The sequence below is a fragment of the Mastigoproctus giganteus genome, chromosome 14 (genome assembly GCF_048544385.1).
Source record: "Mastigoproctus giganteus isolate SK-2022 chromosome 14, ASM4854438v1, whole genome shotgun sequence".
Taxonomy (NCBI): domain Eukaryota; kingdom Metazoa; phylum Arthropoda; class Arachnida; order Uropygi; family Thelyphonidae; genus Mastigoproctus; species Mastigoproctus giganteus.
In genome coordinates this window covers 14,120,928-14,135,832 of record NC_143588.1, presented here as the reverse complement: position 1 = coordinate 14,135,832, position 14,905 = coordinate 14,120,928, and the positions used below count along the sequence as shown (strand labels likewise).

At 37.0% G+C, this 14,905-nt stretch overlaps 1 protein-coding gene across 1 annotated transcript in view; it reads left to right on the top strand.

Annotated features, from left to right (window-relative positions):
* Mical (Molecule interacting with CasL) overlaps window positions 1-14,905 on the top strand; it is a 624,164-nt gene that overhangs the window by 267,857 nt on the left and 341,402 nt on the right. Inside the window, exon 10 of the mRNA XM_090389022.1 lies at window positions 5,587-5,812. Coding sequence (XP_090245148.1) covers window positions 5,587-5,812 — 226 coding nt within the window. The remainder of the gene's footprint in view (window positions 1-5,586; window positions 5,813-14,905) is intronic.

The following is a 14,905-nucleotide window of genomic DNA, read 5'->3' as shown; positions in this document are numbered from 1 at the left end:
AAATATTTTTCACTGTGTATTTTTATTAAAGATTATTTTTTAAAAATGTTACACTGTTAAATGCAAATATAAGTGGAAAGAAGAAATGTAATGCCGCTGAGTGTTCTTCTAGATCCAAACATCGAATGAGGTATGAAAGTAAGGCAGGTGTTGCAAAATGACATTCGATGTTATAAAGAGATGTATGCAGATAAGAAGAAAAAAACTTTGCAAACTAAGCTGATCAATTATTTTTCAAAATAAAAATACAGTACATACTTCAGTTATATTCTTTTGCTATGTACATACTGCAATAAAAATCATTTGTACTGTACTTACTAGTATTTTTCATTTTTATCATTTTAGGTAATAAAAGTTTTTTGCAAGAACTTTGTGTGCATCAATTTATAGTAAACAAACACATATATTTTTGCAACTCGTCCCACATAATCAAATTGTCTGAACGCATTACATTAAAATACATGCCAATAATACCTCGATCAGCAGGGTTTCGCTTAGCGCAGTATTTTTTTGGCACGAATTAACTGCACTATGCAAGGTATTCCTGTACAAGTAATCAGGTTCAGCACAAAGTTATAAGCTATGAGTGAAAAAACCTCAGTGTAAAAACATCAGTTAAATAAATATAATAATACATTCAGTTACAGAACACTGGTATAATGTACACTCTCTGTTCAATCTGCACTGATCCATAATTTGTGTCAGTATAGAATTGCCACTTTATTTACTTCAGTCTGACTTGCATTTATAGCAGTCTGACCCGCACTTTTTTTAGGCTTCTTAAAAATATATTTCTTGTGTATTTCACGCAAGAAATACTTTCTTGAAAGTATTTCTTGTGTGAAAGGCACACTAGGGTATTTGTAATTAAAGTGATATAAAAAATATTTTCAGGGAAAAAAGTTCCTATAATTAACTCACCTTTGAAAGTCTATTTAAGTCATGTGAAAGAATCAAAAAAAAAAAAAAAAAAAAAAATATATATATATATCTATATGCATGCACATGCACACACACACGCACGCGCGCTCGCATATATACAGGGTGATTCACTACCAGTGCGACAAACTTGTAGGAGGTGTAGGGGGCACAAAGATGAATCGGAATCACATAGCATTGCAGGGTCTGAAATGCCTTCGTCATGCAGTAGAGCACGTTGAGCGGAAGGTTGTGTGAACAGCGATCCCGCTGGAAGTCAGCATTTGCAAACTGGTTCCCAAGGCAGTAGGATGGACGAGTATTCAAACGTTGAACTGGCCGACATGCACCTCGCGTATGGAGCTGTGGACTGTAGTGGGCGCGCCGCTCTGCACTTTTTTTTTTTTTTCTTTGTTAGTTGTTGGCGCATCGGCTTCTGTGGCCATAATGCACCTCCCAAAGTTTTTGCAGTTCTCTGATCCTAGCCCGGTCGGCTCTGCGCTTGTACCAGGAACGTTTCCCGCACAGGCGTGCTCCTCGCCATACGATTTTCACACGTGTGCACAGAAGGTTACGTGAGACTGGTTGTTTCACGAGAGGTACCATGAATCGAGAGCGAACGACGAGGACGCCAGACAATGAGGAGAATGTCCTACGTCTTGCAGAAGGCAATCCGAGTACGAGTACTCGAGCAATAGGCCAACGATTGGGTATTTCCCAATCCACTGTATGGAGGATACTGTCAACAAACCAAATGAGTTCATACCATCTGCAACGCGTCCAATCATTGGAGCCTGCGGATTATCCACTCCGGAGGACTTTTGCTACTTGATTTCTTCAACAGAGTGCAGCAGACAGCGCATTTGCTGCGTCCGTATTGTTCACGGATGAGGCAAGTTTCACAAGAGAGGGAACGTTCAATCAACATAACGCCCATTTGTGGGCTTTAGAGAACCCCCATGGTACGCGAACACGTACAACTCAACGCCGTTTCTCTGTCAATGTTTGGGCCAGCATTGTTGGAGACCACCTCATTGGACTGTACCTTCTGCCCCCTCGTCTGGACGGTAGGGCATACTTGATCTTTCTACAGCAAGTCCTGCCCGAACTTATTGAAGAAGCACATGTTCTTCAGTCATTGCACCGCTCAATGTGGTTCCAGCATGATGGGGCTCCCCCACATTACACCAGTGACGTCCTCCGCCAACACCTAAACGTTACATTTGGACAGCATTGGATAGGTTGTGGTGGTCCGGTTCATTGGCCTGCTAGATCGGCGGACCTATCATGCCTGGACTTCTTCTGCTGGGGTCAAATGAAGACCTCGTCGCTTGCATCTCTGTAGCTGCCGGGGAGATTCGAGACACGCCAGGAATCTTCCAGAACATTAGGGATTCCATGCGGCAGCGCTGTGAAGCCTGTGTGACTGCTTCTGGTCGAACTTTCGAACACCTTCTGTAGCATGGCTTTTTGCCAATGTAAAACATGTCATTAAAATGATTTCTGTTACACTAACGTGTTGCTGTTTCTGTTCTTTTTCTTTGCTTCTTTGTTCACGCGACCTCCCACATGACGAAGGCATTTCAGACCCTGCAATGCTATGTGATTCTGATTCGTCTTTGTGCCCCCTACACCTCCTGCAAGTTTGTCGCACTGGTAGTGAATCACCCTATATATATATATATATATATATACTTGGGTGTTTCAATTTAGTGTTAGGGTCTCCATTCAACACATACCTGTCTGTTTGTCTTATGGTGTCTGCTTCCATTTTGAGTAGTTTATATTCATTATTCAGTTGAATTAAAATTTTTTTCACCTTCTGCCTTAACTAGGGGGAACTGCACTAATTTTAATTAGCTCAGTCTGAAGAATAACTGTTAAAAAACACAACCTTCTGCCTCTGTCCTGTAGCCATCCTGTGATCTGTCAAAGGATGGATTTTTCCTCCGATTCCAAAATGTTTCAACTTGTACAGTGATTTTCCCTGCCACAAAGTCAGTCTGACTAGTTAGTAGTTACTCACCACTCTTAGAACTGCCTTTATATATATTGGCAATACATTAGCACTTCTTGAATCTAAGGGAATCTCTCCAGAGTCTAGTAATACCCTTATAATTAACCTTAATAGTTCAGTGTATTCTCTGGCTGCCTCCTTCAGAATTACTTGATTTATGAATTACTTGGTTCAGAATTACTTATTTTTCTAATAAATAATATTTTGAAATTATAATATATCAGTAATTTCCTACTTCCAGCTTTACTTGCAGTTTCTTCATATAATAAGTAATAATGAATATAATGAATGATTTTGCTACATATAATGAGTAACATTGTGAAAGAGCTAAGATAAAATTATAGATTATTTTGTGATTACAGGAACTTCCCGACTTACGTAAGGGTAAAATCTGACTTAAGTAGCATTTCATGGAATGCTACTTAAGTCAGATTTTACGTAAGTCGGAATTTCCCCCATGCTTGTGCAACACTCGCAACTGTGCTCGCTGAATTGATTGAATCAAAAAAGAAATGTTCGATGAACATGTAAATAAAATTATTTATTGTATTTATTCAATTTTTTATCTCATGTGCAGAAAAAATTAGAAAAGCATACAATTTAAAAAAATTTCAAAATTATAAAATTACAAAAAAAGAGAGGAGACAGGCATCAGTAAGTTTTAAATCTCAAGCATCATTGCCAGAACCGATAAGTATGCCACCGCTGCGGCGGTTGAGGACTGTGGAGATTTAGAAGGGATCGGCCGCTCAACCTTACAAAAGAACATATTAATGGATGGCTGGATGATGGCTTTTTTTCTTTTCATCGTAGATTTCTTTGTAGCAAGCAAGAATATCATTCACCCCTCTGTTAACTTTTAAGAATCATTCGCTATCAGGATCCATCTTCTCAAACCTTGCCATTGCTGATGCAATTTCACAAAAGGCCATTGCCATCTCTCTGGTGATTGAAGCGTCTCGGCTCCTCATTTGGTTCATTTTGAGCTTCATCAGCATTTTCTTCTTTCACTGTTGCTGCCTGCAAGTCAATAAGTTCTTCATTAGATAATTCCTTCTCTTCATCCTTTATTAACTCCTACACGTCTTTGGCACAACCTGAAGTAGCTCTGCAACCTTTACAATCTTATCCGTAACCTCTTCGTATGATTTGTCTTTTTCAAATCCTTCGAAGCCTTTTACATGCCGTGGGAATATTTTCTTCCATGCACCATTTAAACAACTTTTAGTAATTTCCGTCCAGGCCTTATTAATGTTTAAGATGGTGTGTTAAATATTGTAAGATTTCTTATATTGTAAGAAGTCTCTTAACGTAAAATTTTTCTCATCATCTACTGCATACAATGCCTGAGTAAATGTGCGTAAATAATATGCTTTTAAATTCAAAATAACACCCTGATCCATAGGTTGGGATGCAAAAGTATTTTGCATCCCATAGAAATATTACTTTCACGTTTGAATTGAAATCATCTAGATGTGTAGGATGTCCAGGAGCATTATCTAATAGAAGCAAAATCTTGAAAGGAATGTTGTTGTTGTCTTTACAATATTTTTCAACCTCGGGAATGAAACAGCATTTAAACGAATCCCCAAAGAGGGATATTGTTATCCATGCTCTCTGGTTCGATTGGAAATGCATGGGTAAGGTGGCTTTATTGATTCCCTTAAATGCACGAGGATTTCCAGAATAGTACACAAGCAGTGGTTTTAATCTGTAAAAAAAAAAAAAAAGTGTTATTGGGTTCACATTATGATATTTTCACAATACCTCCATCTATTCCTATGGAATGCAAAATACTTTTCCACAATTTAAGTTTGCACAGGCCTGGAAAAAGTTACCTAAGTCGGGGAATTCCTGTATTGTTAAAGCCTCCAATTATTCTTACTACAGACCTCTGCAACCAGACACCTCATCAGTGACTTGAGTGAGTTTTATAAGGCTCTGAGAAGGGTTAGTAAAATGAAGGAATGGATGAATGATGAGATTGTCTATATGCAGATGGAATGGGCAAACAAGTGCAAATATCTTATGGGTGACTTCAGTTTGCTCCAGATTGATTGGAAAGTGTGAGGGGAACTCATCATGGAGAAAAATTGTTTTAAATAAACTAGATGGTTATTTGTACCAGCATGTTAGAGAAAATGCGGATGACATCACAGGAACTGTTGTCAGGTAGCAACTGTGCAATCATCATTTGGAAGATGAAGAAAGATGTTACAGTAGTTAAAGGTATATAATTTCTATTCATCAAGTGTCTTGTAATTTCCTAAGATACGTGCATTTTGTAGTAGATTTCTAATTAGGGTAACTACTTGCAGTTTGAAAAATATTTTGTTTTATGAAATGTAATGTGTAATCATTTATTACAAATGGTCATAGGTTTTATTCGCTTATTGTATAATGCTGGAAAGAGAAATCTTGCAAGATCTTATGCAAAAGTTCATTGGATTTGTAATTAAAAAGTTTTTAAATGTTACAAAATATAATAATAAATAATATTGTATTTAAATATAAATATTAAAGTTTAACAAATAAAATAATCAAACTGTAATATAGCCATTTATTTAATTTTTTTTCTTTAGTCAGGAATGCTTTGCAATATATTTTTATGTTAGGATTATAGTATTATTATCAAGCATTTCTGCAATTAGGTTCTTGCAGAAAGAGAAGCAATCTATAGATTATTGGCACAGACAACTCCTGAAAATCTTAGCAAAGACCTTAATCAGTATACTCTAAATCCAGCAACACGATATCCCAATCTGAACTTGCAGTCTGTACTTCCTTCTCAAGTGCGTATGCTTTATGATGCTGATAGGGATATAAAAGATAATATTCCTGAAGTCACTGAAGCTCCAAGGAAACGAAGGAGACGAGGTTAGTAAATCATTCCTGATTGTCCTTATTGTGGTTTTTTATATAGAATGTATGGCTTTTCCATGAATCCAGCATTTCAGTATTATGTAATGTGTTTCATATAGATAGGTGCATGACCTTGAGTAGTGAACAGTGCCACTTCAAGGTCATGGTTGTAGAAGATTATACCAGTCTACAAGGGTACTTAGGATTTTCCTACTTTTCAGGTACGTATATGAAGGTAGTTTAGAAAACTACAGATCATTTGTCCTTTATCAAATTTAGTTTTCTAGAACCTCCCCACCCCACTGCAAATGGGTGTATATGACTTATAATAGTGAAGATACCATCGATACCCCTTGATGGAATCTTTACCATGTCGTGTTGATGGGCTTGCGAGACCTCGAGAGCCATGCCGGCAGTAGCATAGCTACTGGTAGGGGCACCCAAGCCAGACGGGTCTTCGTGAGGTAGGAGCCAAACTAAGAGAAATACCTATAAGAAGGAAACTCCAATTCAGACCAGGGTAGATGTGACTCTTTAGCCCAGTAAGGCAACATACCTAAGAGAAGGTGCTCAGGGCAGCAGCTCCTACAGGATAGGCAATGAGTGGGGGATAGAAGCTATCTGAACAGTCACTGTCCTCGCAGTTTAGATAGCACTTAGATAGCTTAGATAGCAGCTTAGATTACAGCACTGCGATGCAGAAAGCCAGCAGGGAAACTACTGCATTACTATATCCCTGGAACAATCACCATGACAAAATATGCAATTCCATGGCTAATTATTGAAGGGAGAATGGAAGGAAGAAGAAAGCCCAGGAGAAGACGTACATCATGGCTTGATAACATAAGAATTGGACAGGACTGAACACTGAGCAGCTGTTCAGAGCTACCATATTCAGACATTTGTCACAGTGGTAGCTGACCTCCATTAGGAGATGGCTCACAGAGAAAAAGAATGACTTATAAGACAACAAAGAGTTTGTTGCTTTGTTGAAACAAGGCAATAAACTTAAGAGATAACAAGTAAAAGTCAATGAAGGATGTATGAACTATAATGTCCTTCTTTCACTTATTGGAAATCCTATCCATAGTTTGGTGATGATTGAACTTCAGCTTCAGAAACTTTTCCTTGCAAAAACAGCTACAACTCAAATATCCACCACCAATTCCTTAAATGCTGATTCCCCAGGAAATTTTCCAATGGTGAAAAGATAACTTAGTTAATTTTAATCCTAAAACTCAGTTTTGCTTTATATATTGTAATATACAAAAAAGGCACCTGCGAGGTGATCTGAATGAGGTGTACAAGGCCTTGAATGGTTTGAGCAGGCTCAATGCTGATGGGATACTTCCATTTGCTGAGATTAAGAACCTGAGGGGGCATAGATTCAAATTGAGGAAAGACAGTTGTAGAATAGATGTGCGGAAGTTTGCCTTTAGCCAACGGGTAGCTTTTTTAATAATAATAATAAAAAAAGATATTAGAACCCAGAGTGCTTAGTACCATCCACGGGGTGAAGGTTGAGAAGACTGAAGATACTTGCTCACATCAGTCTTGAAATTCTGCAAATTGTAATTTTCAGGAGATACAAGTGAAGGAAGGTAGTTCCAGAAAACAGAAATTGAATGGATAAATGTGAAAGAAAAGTTTGTTCTGTAAGTTTGAAGGACAGTGAATGGATGCTGACAAGTTGCAGCATATGTTCAGACTGGTTTGGAAGTGAGTGAGTGAAGGAATTACATGCCAATTCAGAACACTAGTGCTCATGGAAAGTGCTACAGAAAAGGCATGCAGCAGAAACTGAACATCTGTAAGCCAGAGATAGGAGAGACTTTCTAAGAGATGGATCATTAATTAACATAACTACCCTCTTTTGAATGGAGTCTAAGCCTGAGAGAAGTTATGGAGCATCACCCTAGATGTTGGAACAATATTCCATGGTAAGGCAGATTTGAGATTTGTACAGAGTAAGTAGCTATTTAGATGAAAAAGTATATCAAGTTTAAAAAAAAAAATTTTAGAAGCAATATTTTTGGACATGCTTACATCAAGAAAGATTATACATCACAGCAATCACTAAATAGGGATATGTGATCTTGTCTAGAAACCTGAGTGTCATCAAAAAAAAAACACTGGAGCAGAAGACTCATTTTTAGCAATAGCATTAGTTGAAGCATATGATGCAAGAAAGCAAGCTTATATGACATCAGCCAAAAAAACCCCCCTTCCCATTTCACCCACCCAGTCACTCCAAATGTTTGTCTCGTTCAGCCTTAAATTTATTTAAGCTATCAACTTCCACAACAACAGATGGAAGTCCGTTGTGGGTTTTTTATTTCTTTTAATTTTTTTTCTTATGCCCACTACATTCCTTTTTAAAAATGTATTTAAGAAGCTTTACTTCAAAATTAAATTGAACTGTGGTCTTACCAGTCTGAGAGGTAATGTATTAAACTTTTTTATAAAATTTTTCTGACATTCCATCATCCGTGTTTACTGTGTTGTGTACCATGAATTAATGATTGATCACAATCATAAAAACAGGAAGGAAGGGAGTGAATTGGATATGCCTCTTACTTGATTTAAGTGAAAAAAATCATAGGTAACCCAAGAAAAGTGGCAGATGAGTTGAATAGGCACTTTGCTATGATATTTACATTTGAAAGACTGTAAAAAACTGTAACAAGGAGTCATAAAATAATTGATATTCACCTTGGAGTAAAAGAGCATGAAAAAAAGTTGAAGGAAAGCAAGGCTCTAGTGGTAGATGGCATACATCCTGTTATATGAGAAGAAAAAAATAAATCAAATTCTGAGAAAAATCCAAGAATCTGATGATGATCTTAGACTTGAGTATTATACTGGAAGATCTTAAATTTGGGATTGGTAAAATGGTGATGTGCAACTATAGACTGGCAAGTTAAACTTTACTAGTCTATCGCTGCAGGTAAGGTCAAGGGGTCTATGTTAAGGATATCATATAGAGCCAATTGATAGGAATGCCATCCCAAATGGATCACTTTGGGTTCTTAATGGGAACTTTTGCCTAATACTCTAATTATTATGACAGTCATAATAATTAATTAGACTGGATGCAAAAAATAATTTGACACTATTTACCTTGATTTCAGTGAAGCATTTTTTATAGTTCCATATAAAAGGCTATTACAAAAACTGGAGAAGATTGGTAACAGTCTTCTCAGTTAACTGAGAAGACTGTTACCAATCTTCTCCAGTTTATTTGTAACATTCTTTGTTAGATCAGGGGCTGGCTAAAAGATATCAGATTACAGGATAAGTGAACATTGTTCACTATGTACCATTGTAGTAACTGGAGTCCCACAGAGATTAGTGTTGTTCCCTTAATTTCATTAAGGATTAATGAGATTGACAGAGAGGCAGCACTAATTTATAGTAGTATCCATTGCATATACAGGCATACCTCGGTTAACGTTACCTCTGATAACGAAGCCTCGATATAACGAAGTCCGCAATTTCAAGCCCCATTTAACATAAAAAAATATTCCATTTTTGTTTAATCACCTGAAATCTAAACAAACTGAAGAAATTACGGAAACCTTTGGGGCTTCTCGTGGTTGGTTCGAGAAATTTAAAAAACGGGCCAGGATTCATAGTGTAAAATTAACAGGAGAAGCTGCAAGTGCAGATGTTGAAGCTGCAAATAAGTTTCCAGAAAAACTAAAGGAAATAATTAAACGTGAAAATTTTCCACCAAATTTGGTGTTCAATGTTGACAAAAGCGGTTTGTTCTGGAAACGGCTACCAACAAAAAGCTTCATTTCTATTGAAGAAAAATCAGCTGCTGGGTTCAAAGCAGCCAAAGACCGTTTAACGTTACTCTTTGGATCAAATGCCTCTGGCGATTATAAATTAAAATTGTTATTAGTTTACCATTCAGAAAATCCGAGGGCGTAAAAAGGTAACATAAAAATGAATTTACCTGTAATATGGAAAGCAAATAGAAAAGCGTGGATTACCAAGGAGTTATTTACTGATTGGTTTGTTAACCACTTTTGTCCTGAAGTAAAACGGTATTGTCAAAAAAACAACTTTGAAGAAAAAGCTCTTTTGTTGTTAGACAATGCTCCGAGACATCCTACTGATCTTAACACGTTGGACACATGCATTCCTGTCAAAGTTGTGTTTCTTCCAGCAAACACAACTTCCCTGATTCAACCATTGGATCAGGGAGTAATAGCATCATTTAAAGCTTATTATCTGCGTCGAACTTTAAGCAATTTAACTGAACTAGAGGATAAAGAGGAAATGACAGTTAAAACTTTTTGGAAAAACTACACCATTAAAAACGCAATAGAAAGCATTGATAGTCCTTGGAAAGAAGTCACTAAGAAATGCTTAAATGGAGTTTGGCGCAAAATATGGCCAGAAGTTGTACTAGAAGAAGAAAATAACATCCAAGAATTAGAAATGAAGTTATCCAGATGGCTCAATCAAATAGGTTTCGAAAATGTCGATGAAGAGGATGTTAGAAATTTATTGAATGCAGAAGATGATGGTTTTTCAGTGGAAGATTTAGAAAGCTTTGTTAGCAACGAAGACAAAGATAGTGAAGGCGAAGTTAAAGAAGTACCTGCCGAAAAAGTGTTAACAACCAAAGATTTAAAAAGGTGCTTAAATGATATTGAAAACGTTTTAAATTTTTTTAGTGAAAATGATCCTGACTTAGGAAGAAGTGTTATAGTTAAGCGATCAGTGTTAAATGCAATAACTCCGTATAGGCAATTGTTAAATGAAAGAGGAAAAAAGCATAAACAATCAACTTTAACCTCATATTTTAAAATGTGATTTCACTTTGTATGTAAGTTGACTGTTTATTTAATAAAACTTTTCTTTGTTCGAAAAAAAGCTTTTCATTTTCTTTACGTAGGAACGTATCCCTATTCTGGCCATAGTATTTTTACCTCTGAAAACGAAGTTTCGCTTAACGAAGTAATTTCGTGGAACGCATCCTATTCGTTAATCGAGGTATGCCTGTAATTTGAAAGTAGGGAGGGTGCTTATCAAACAGAATTAGGTCATATTGCTTCAAACTGATTTTAGATCAGTTGCAGCATGTTCTGAAAAATGGCAGCTAAGGTAATAAATACTTTTGAATATAAGGTATTGCAGCAAGGGAACAGTAATAAAGTAGGGTGTGCAACCAGGGTATGTAATGGGGGGGGGTAGAAGTTGAAAGTGCTTCTGGATGGAAAAGACAGAGTTATCATAGATTATATATTAGCACAAATAGGTAACATATATATAAATCACACACTATATATATAAACTAAAATAAAATATATGCCAGTAGCATGGTAAACCAGTAGAGTGAAAATGAACTTAACCAATAAAATAAAAAATAAAAGTAAAATGGGGGGTGAGAAAATAAAGAAGAGGGTACTGTTGAAGCAACATTCCTAATATAATTTAGAAAATACAAGCCAATTCAAAAGAAATTTAGTGGCGCCCCCAGATGGCACCCGTTTCCGAATTATGTAAAATCTCACTAAGGTATAAATGTGGACTACCAACAACACGTGACCAAATGAACTGAAAATAAAATAGACTGACCATTATGCCCCATCTTGACAGAGGACCACGAGGCCAGTAATAGTCGGGGAAATCACTGCATTTCGAACGCTAAACAAATCCATGCAACGACGGAATGGTACTAAAATCAAACCGCCGATGCAATAGATTTGCATAGTGGTGGTCCTTATGCAGTGAAAAATAATAAGACAGGAAGCCTAGTACTCGCATGGCTAAACCATACCACTGACAAAACAATAGTTGAACTGAAAATGCATAGCAACAAATTAGACTATTGATTTACCCTCTTCTCCTTTATTTTCTCACCCCCCCCCCCATTTTACTTTTATTTTTTGTTATTTTATTGGTTAAGTTCATTTTCACTCTACTGGTTTGCCATGCTACTGGCATATATTTTATTTTAGTTTATTATATGCAACATGTAGTGGTTTGTGCTTCTCTGCTGCCACTGATGTTAGCTTTTCTACTATTTTTTCTTATTTATTTTTTTATTACTTTTACTTTTTACCTCTCTATATAATTTTTGGATTATATATAATACCTTCTTATATAAATCCTATATATCATCCAATTTTGATATATAGGATTTATAGGGCTTTCACAAGTAAGGAGATGGATATTGTACCTCTGCAGAGGATGATGATGAAACAGAATTCATAATATTGTATTTAGGTCTGAAGACTGTCTGCATAAAGACAGCTTCATGAGAGGATTCAAAGAAAGCAACCGGATTGTTAGGGAGACTGATTTTTATGAAGAAAAATTTAAAACATGGGGTGCAGAGGTTAGAAACTAAATATCTTGGTGTGGCATCCTACTTGAGATGTATAAATCCCTGAAGGTTAACATTAAAATGAATGGTGGAGTATGTTCTCACTGGTGAGAGAGAGAGAGAGAGAGAGAGAGAGAGAGAGAGAGAGAGAGAATATACATCCATGGAGGGGCAAAAGTATAAAATCTTAGGGAATAACATCTTCCTTGGATGTGTGTACCCGATTTACTAAACAAATTAAAACAATCTCCAAAATTTCTTTCTGTAGGGAGTGTGAAGAAATGAGGTGCCAACTCGGCATTGGGATAGGACTTTGACAGCTTGAAGATTAGGGTGATGACCTCGAAGGTATTAAAATCTCAACTTAATGCTAGAGCTCGCACTTGAACATCAGGCAGCACAGTGGCAACCCCTCAGGGCAGAATGCACTGATGCCACATGGGGGGGGGGGATATTCTTGGCAACTTTGTCAGGGAAATGGGAAATTATATTGTGCAAAAAGAATAGGTGGAATAGGACCAGAGTATGTATACCAGGGGAAAAGTTGAAAATGTAGTAGAGAAGAGATCATTATTTAAGGGCATAAAAGGTGATATTGTTGTACACGTAGGGCAGTAATGACATTAAGAGTAGGTGATCTGCTGACTTGCTTAACAGGGCAATGCAAAGGAAAAGTTGGAAGTTAGGGTTGAATTTGAGTGTCTGCAGTTCTGCCTAGGCACGACAGAAGGGAATATGTGATTAGAGTCTTGTTAATCAGTTTGTCGTTGGAGAGATAATAATAGTAATGATATTTGCCATATAGTGCAAGGAAGCCACAGGCTTTTGTTGCACTGGCAAAAAAAAAAACAAGTAGATAAGAAAACACAAATTATATGCTTCCCCCTCATAATAACTGCAATACAACACACCAGCTATGACTGAAACGTTATTTAAATAATAATAATATAAGTGAGATACTGCCCATGCTCCTACAATAACACATGCTACAAGCTGTGATCCTCCTGTTATTTTAGGATGTACTGTGAGTCTTACAGTCAACTGTAAGAAATCACAGTACATTAGTCAGCACAACCATAGTCTTAATGTTTATAAAGGAGGCAGTTGCCTCTGAAAGCTGTGGTTGTTTTCATCACTTTTAATTCCATATAGTGTAATCTCTATATTTTTAATTTTATTTTATCACTTTTATTATACAATTAGTGTACTTTATCTTTATCTTGTATTTTTATCATTTTATTTTTACAAAGTCTTATATTATTATTATTTTAATAAAGTTTTAGTTATGCAATTAGTGTATTGTATTGCGGTTATTGCAAGTCAGAACTTTCCCAACCCCAAAGGCCTATTTGAAGAATATATGCTTCCGGTTGGTTGACCAGAAGGTATCCGGTTGACCTTTGAATTTATTCAAACTGTCATCCTCAACTACTTGTGAAGGTGACTTGTTCCAGCAATCAACAGCTTGCTAGCTAAAACAAAACTTCCTACAATCTAATCTAAGCCTCAAGCCCTATAATTTGAATTTATGACCCTACTTCTGGAATTAGCATTAGTAGGAGGCATATGATACAAGAAAGCAAGCATCTCTGGCATCAGCAAAAAAAAAAAAAAAAGGAAAGAAAACCTTCCTATTTCACCCCTCCATTCACTCCAGATGTTTGTCAGTTCTGCTTTGAACTTATTTAAGTTGTTGACCTCCACTATAACAGATGGAAGTTTGTTCTAATTATCAACCACCCGCTGGCAAAAGGCAGATTTCCACACATATATTCTACAATTGTCTTTTCTCAGTTTGAATTTGTCCCCTCAGGTGAGTAATCGAGGAAGAATCCTATCAGCATAAAGGTTTAAGTTCTGCTGCAATTTGCAGAACTTAAACCTTTCTTGGTAACATCAACCCTTTGTTCCAGTCACCAATCTTGTTACCCTTCTCTGCACTCGTTCCAGCAGCTCTACATCCTTCCTAAAATGAGGCCTCCAGACCTGTATACAGTACTCATGTATACAGTACTGTATACAGTACTCATGGTATGGCCTGACCATTGCCTTATACAAGGGGACAATCACCTCCTTATCCCTGCTAGCAAAATTCCTATATATCATTGTACTCATGTAATTACAAGTGAGTGCAGACAGGCTATTCTTGCAGCCTGTCTACAATGCTCAGAAAACTTCATATCTGACCTCCAGATCCTTTTCATTCTCCACAACCCTGAGTGTAGTACCACCCAGTTGGTATGTTACTCTGGGGATACTGCTACCCACATGTAATACTTTATATTTGTCAATGTTAAACTTCAGTTGTCACCTCTCAGCCCATCTGCTCAACTTTTCCAGATCCTGTTGCAGTAGTGTATAATCATTACTGTCATTAACAACCCTGCCAATCTTCGTATCATCTGCAAACTTATACATTAATCTTGATATCATTGATAAATATACAAAACAACAGTGGGCCCAACACGGAACCCTGGGGGAATCCCACTAATATCATTAGTCACTAAGAGCAGTGTCCATTAATTACCACTCTCTGTCTTCTCCCACTCAACCATCCTTTTATCCATGCCGACCGGGCTAGCCGAGTGGGTAAAGTACCTGCCCGGCAACCCAAAGGTCGCGGGTTCGATTCCCGCCTCGGGCTTGGATCAAAGTACTGCAAAAACCTTGGGAGGTGCAATATGGCCACAGAAGCCGATGCGCCAACAACTACCAAACCAAACCTTTTATCCATTGTAGCAACTTGCCCTTAATGCCATACTGTT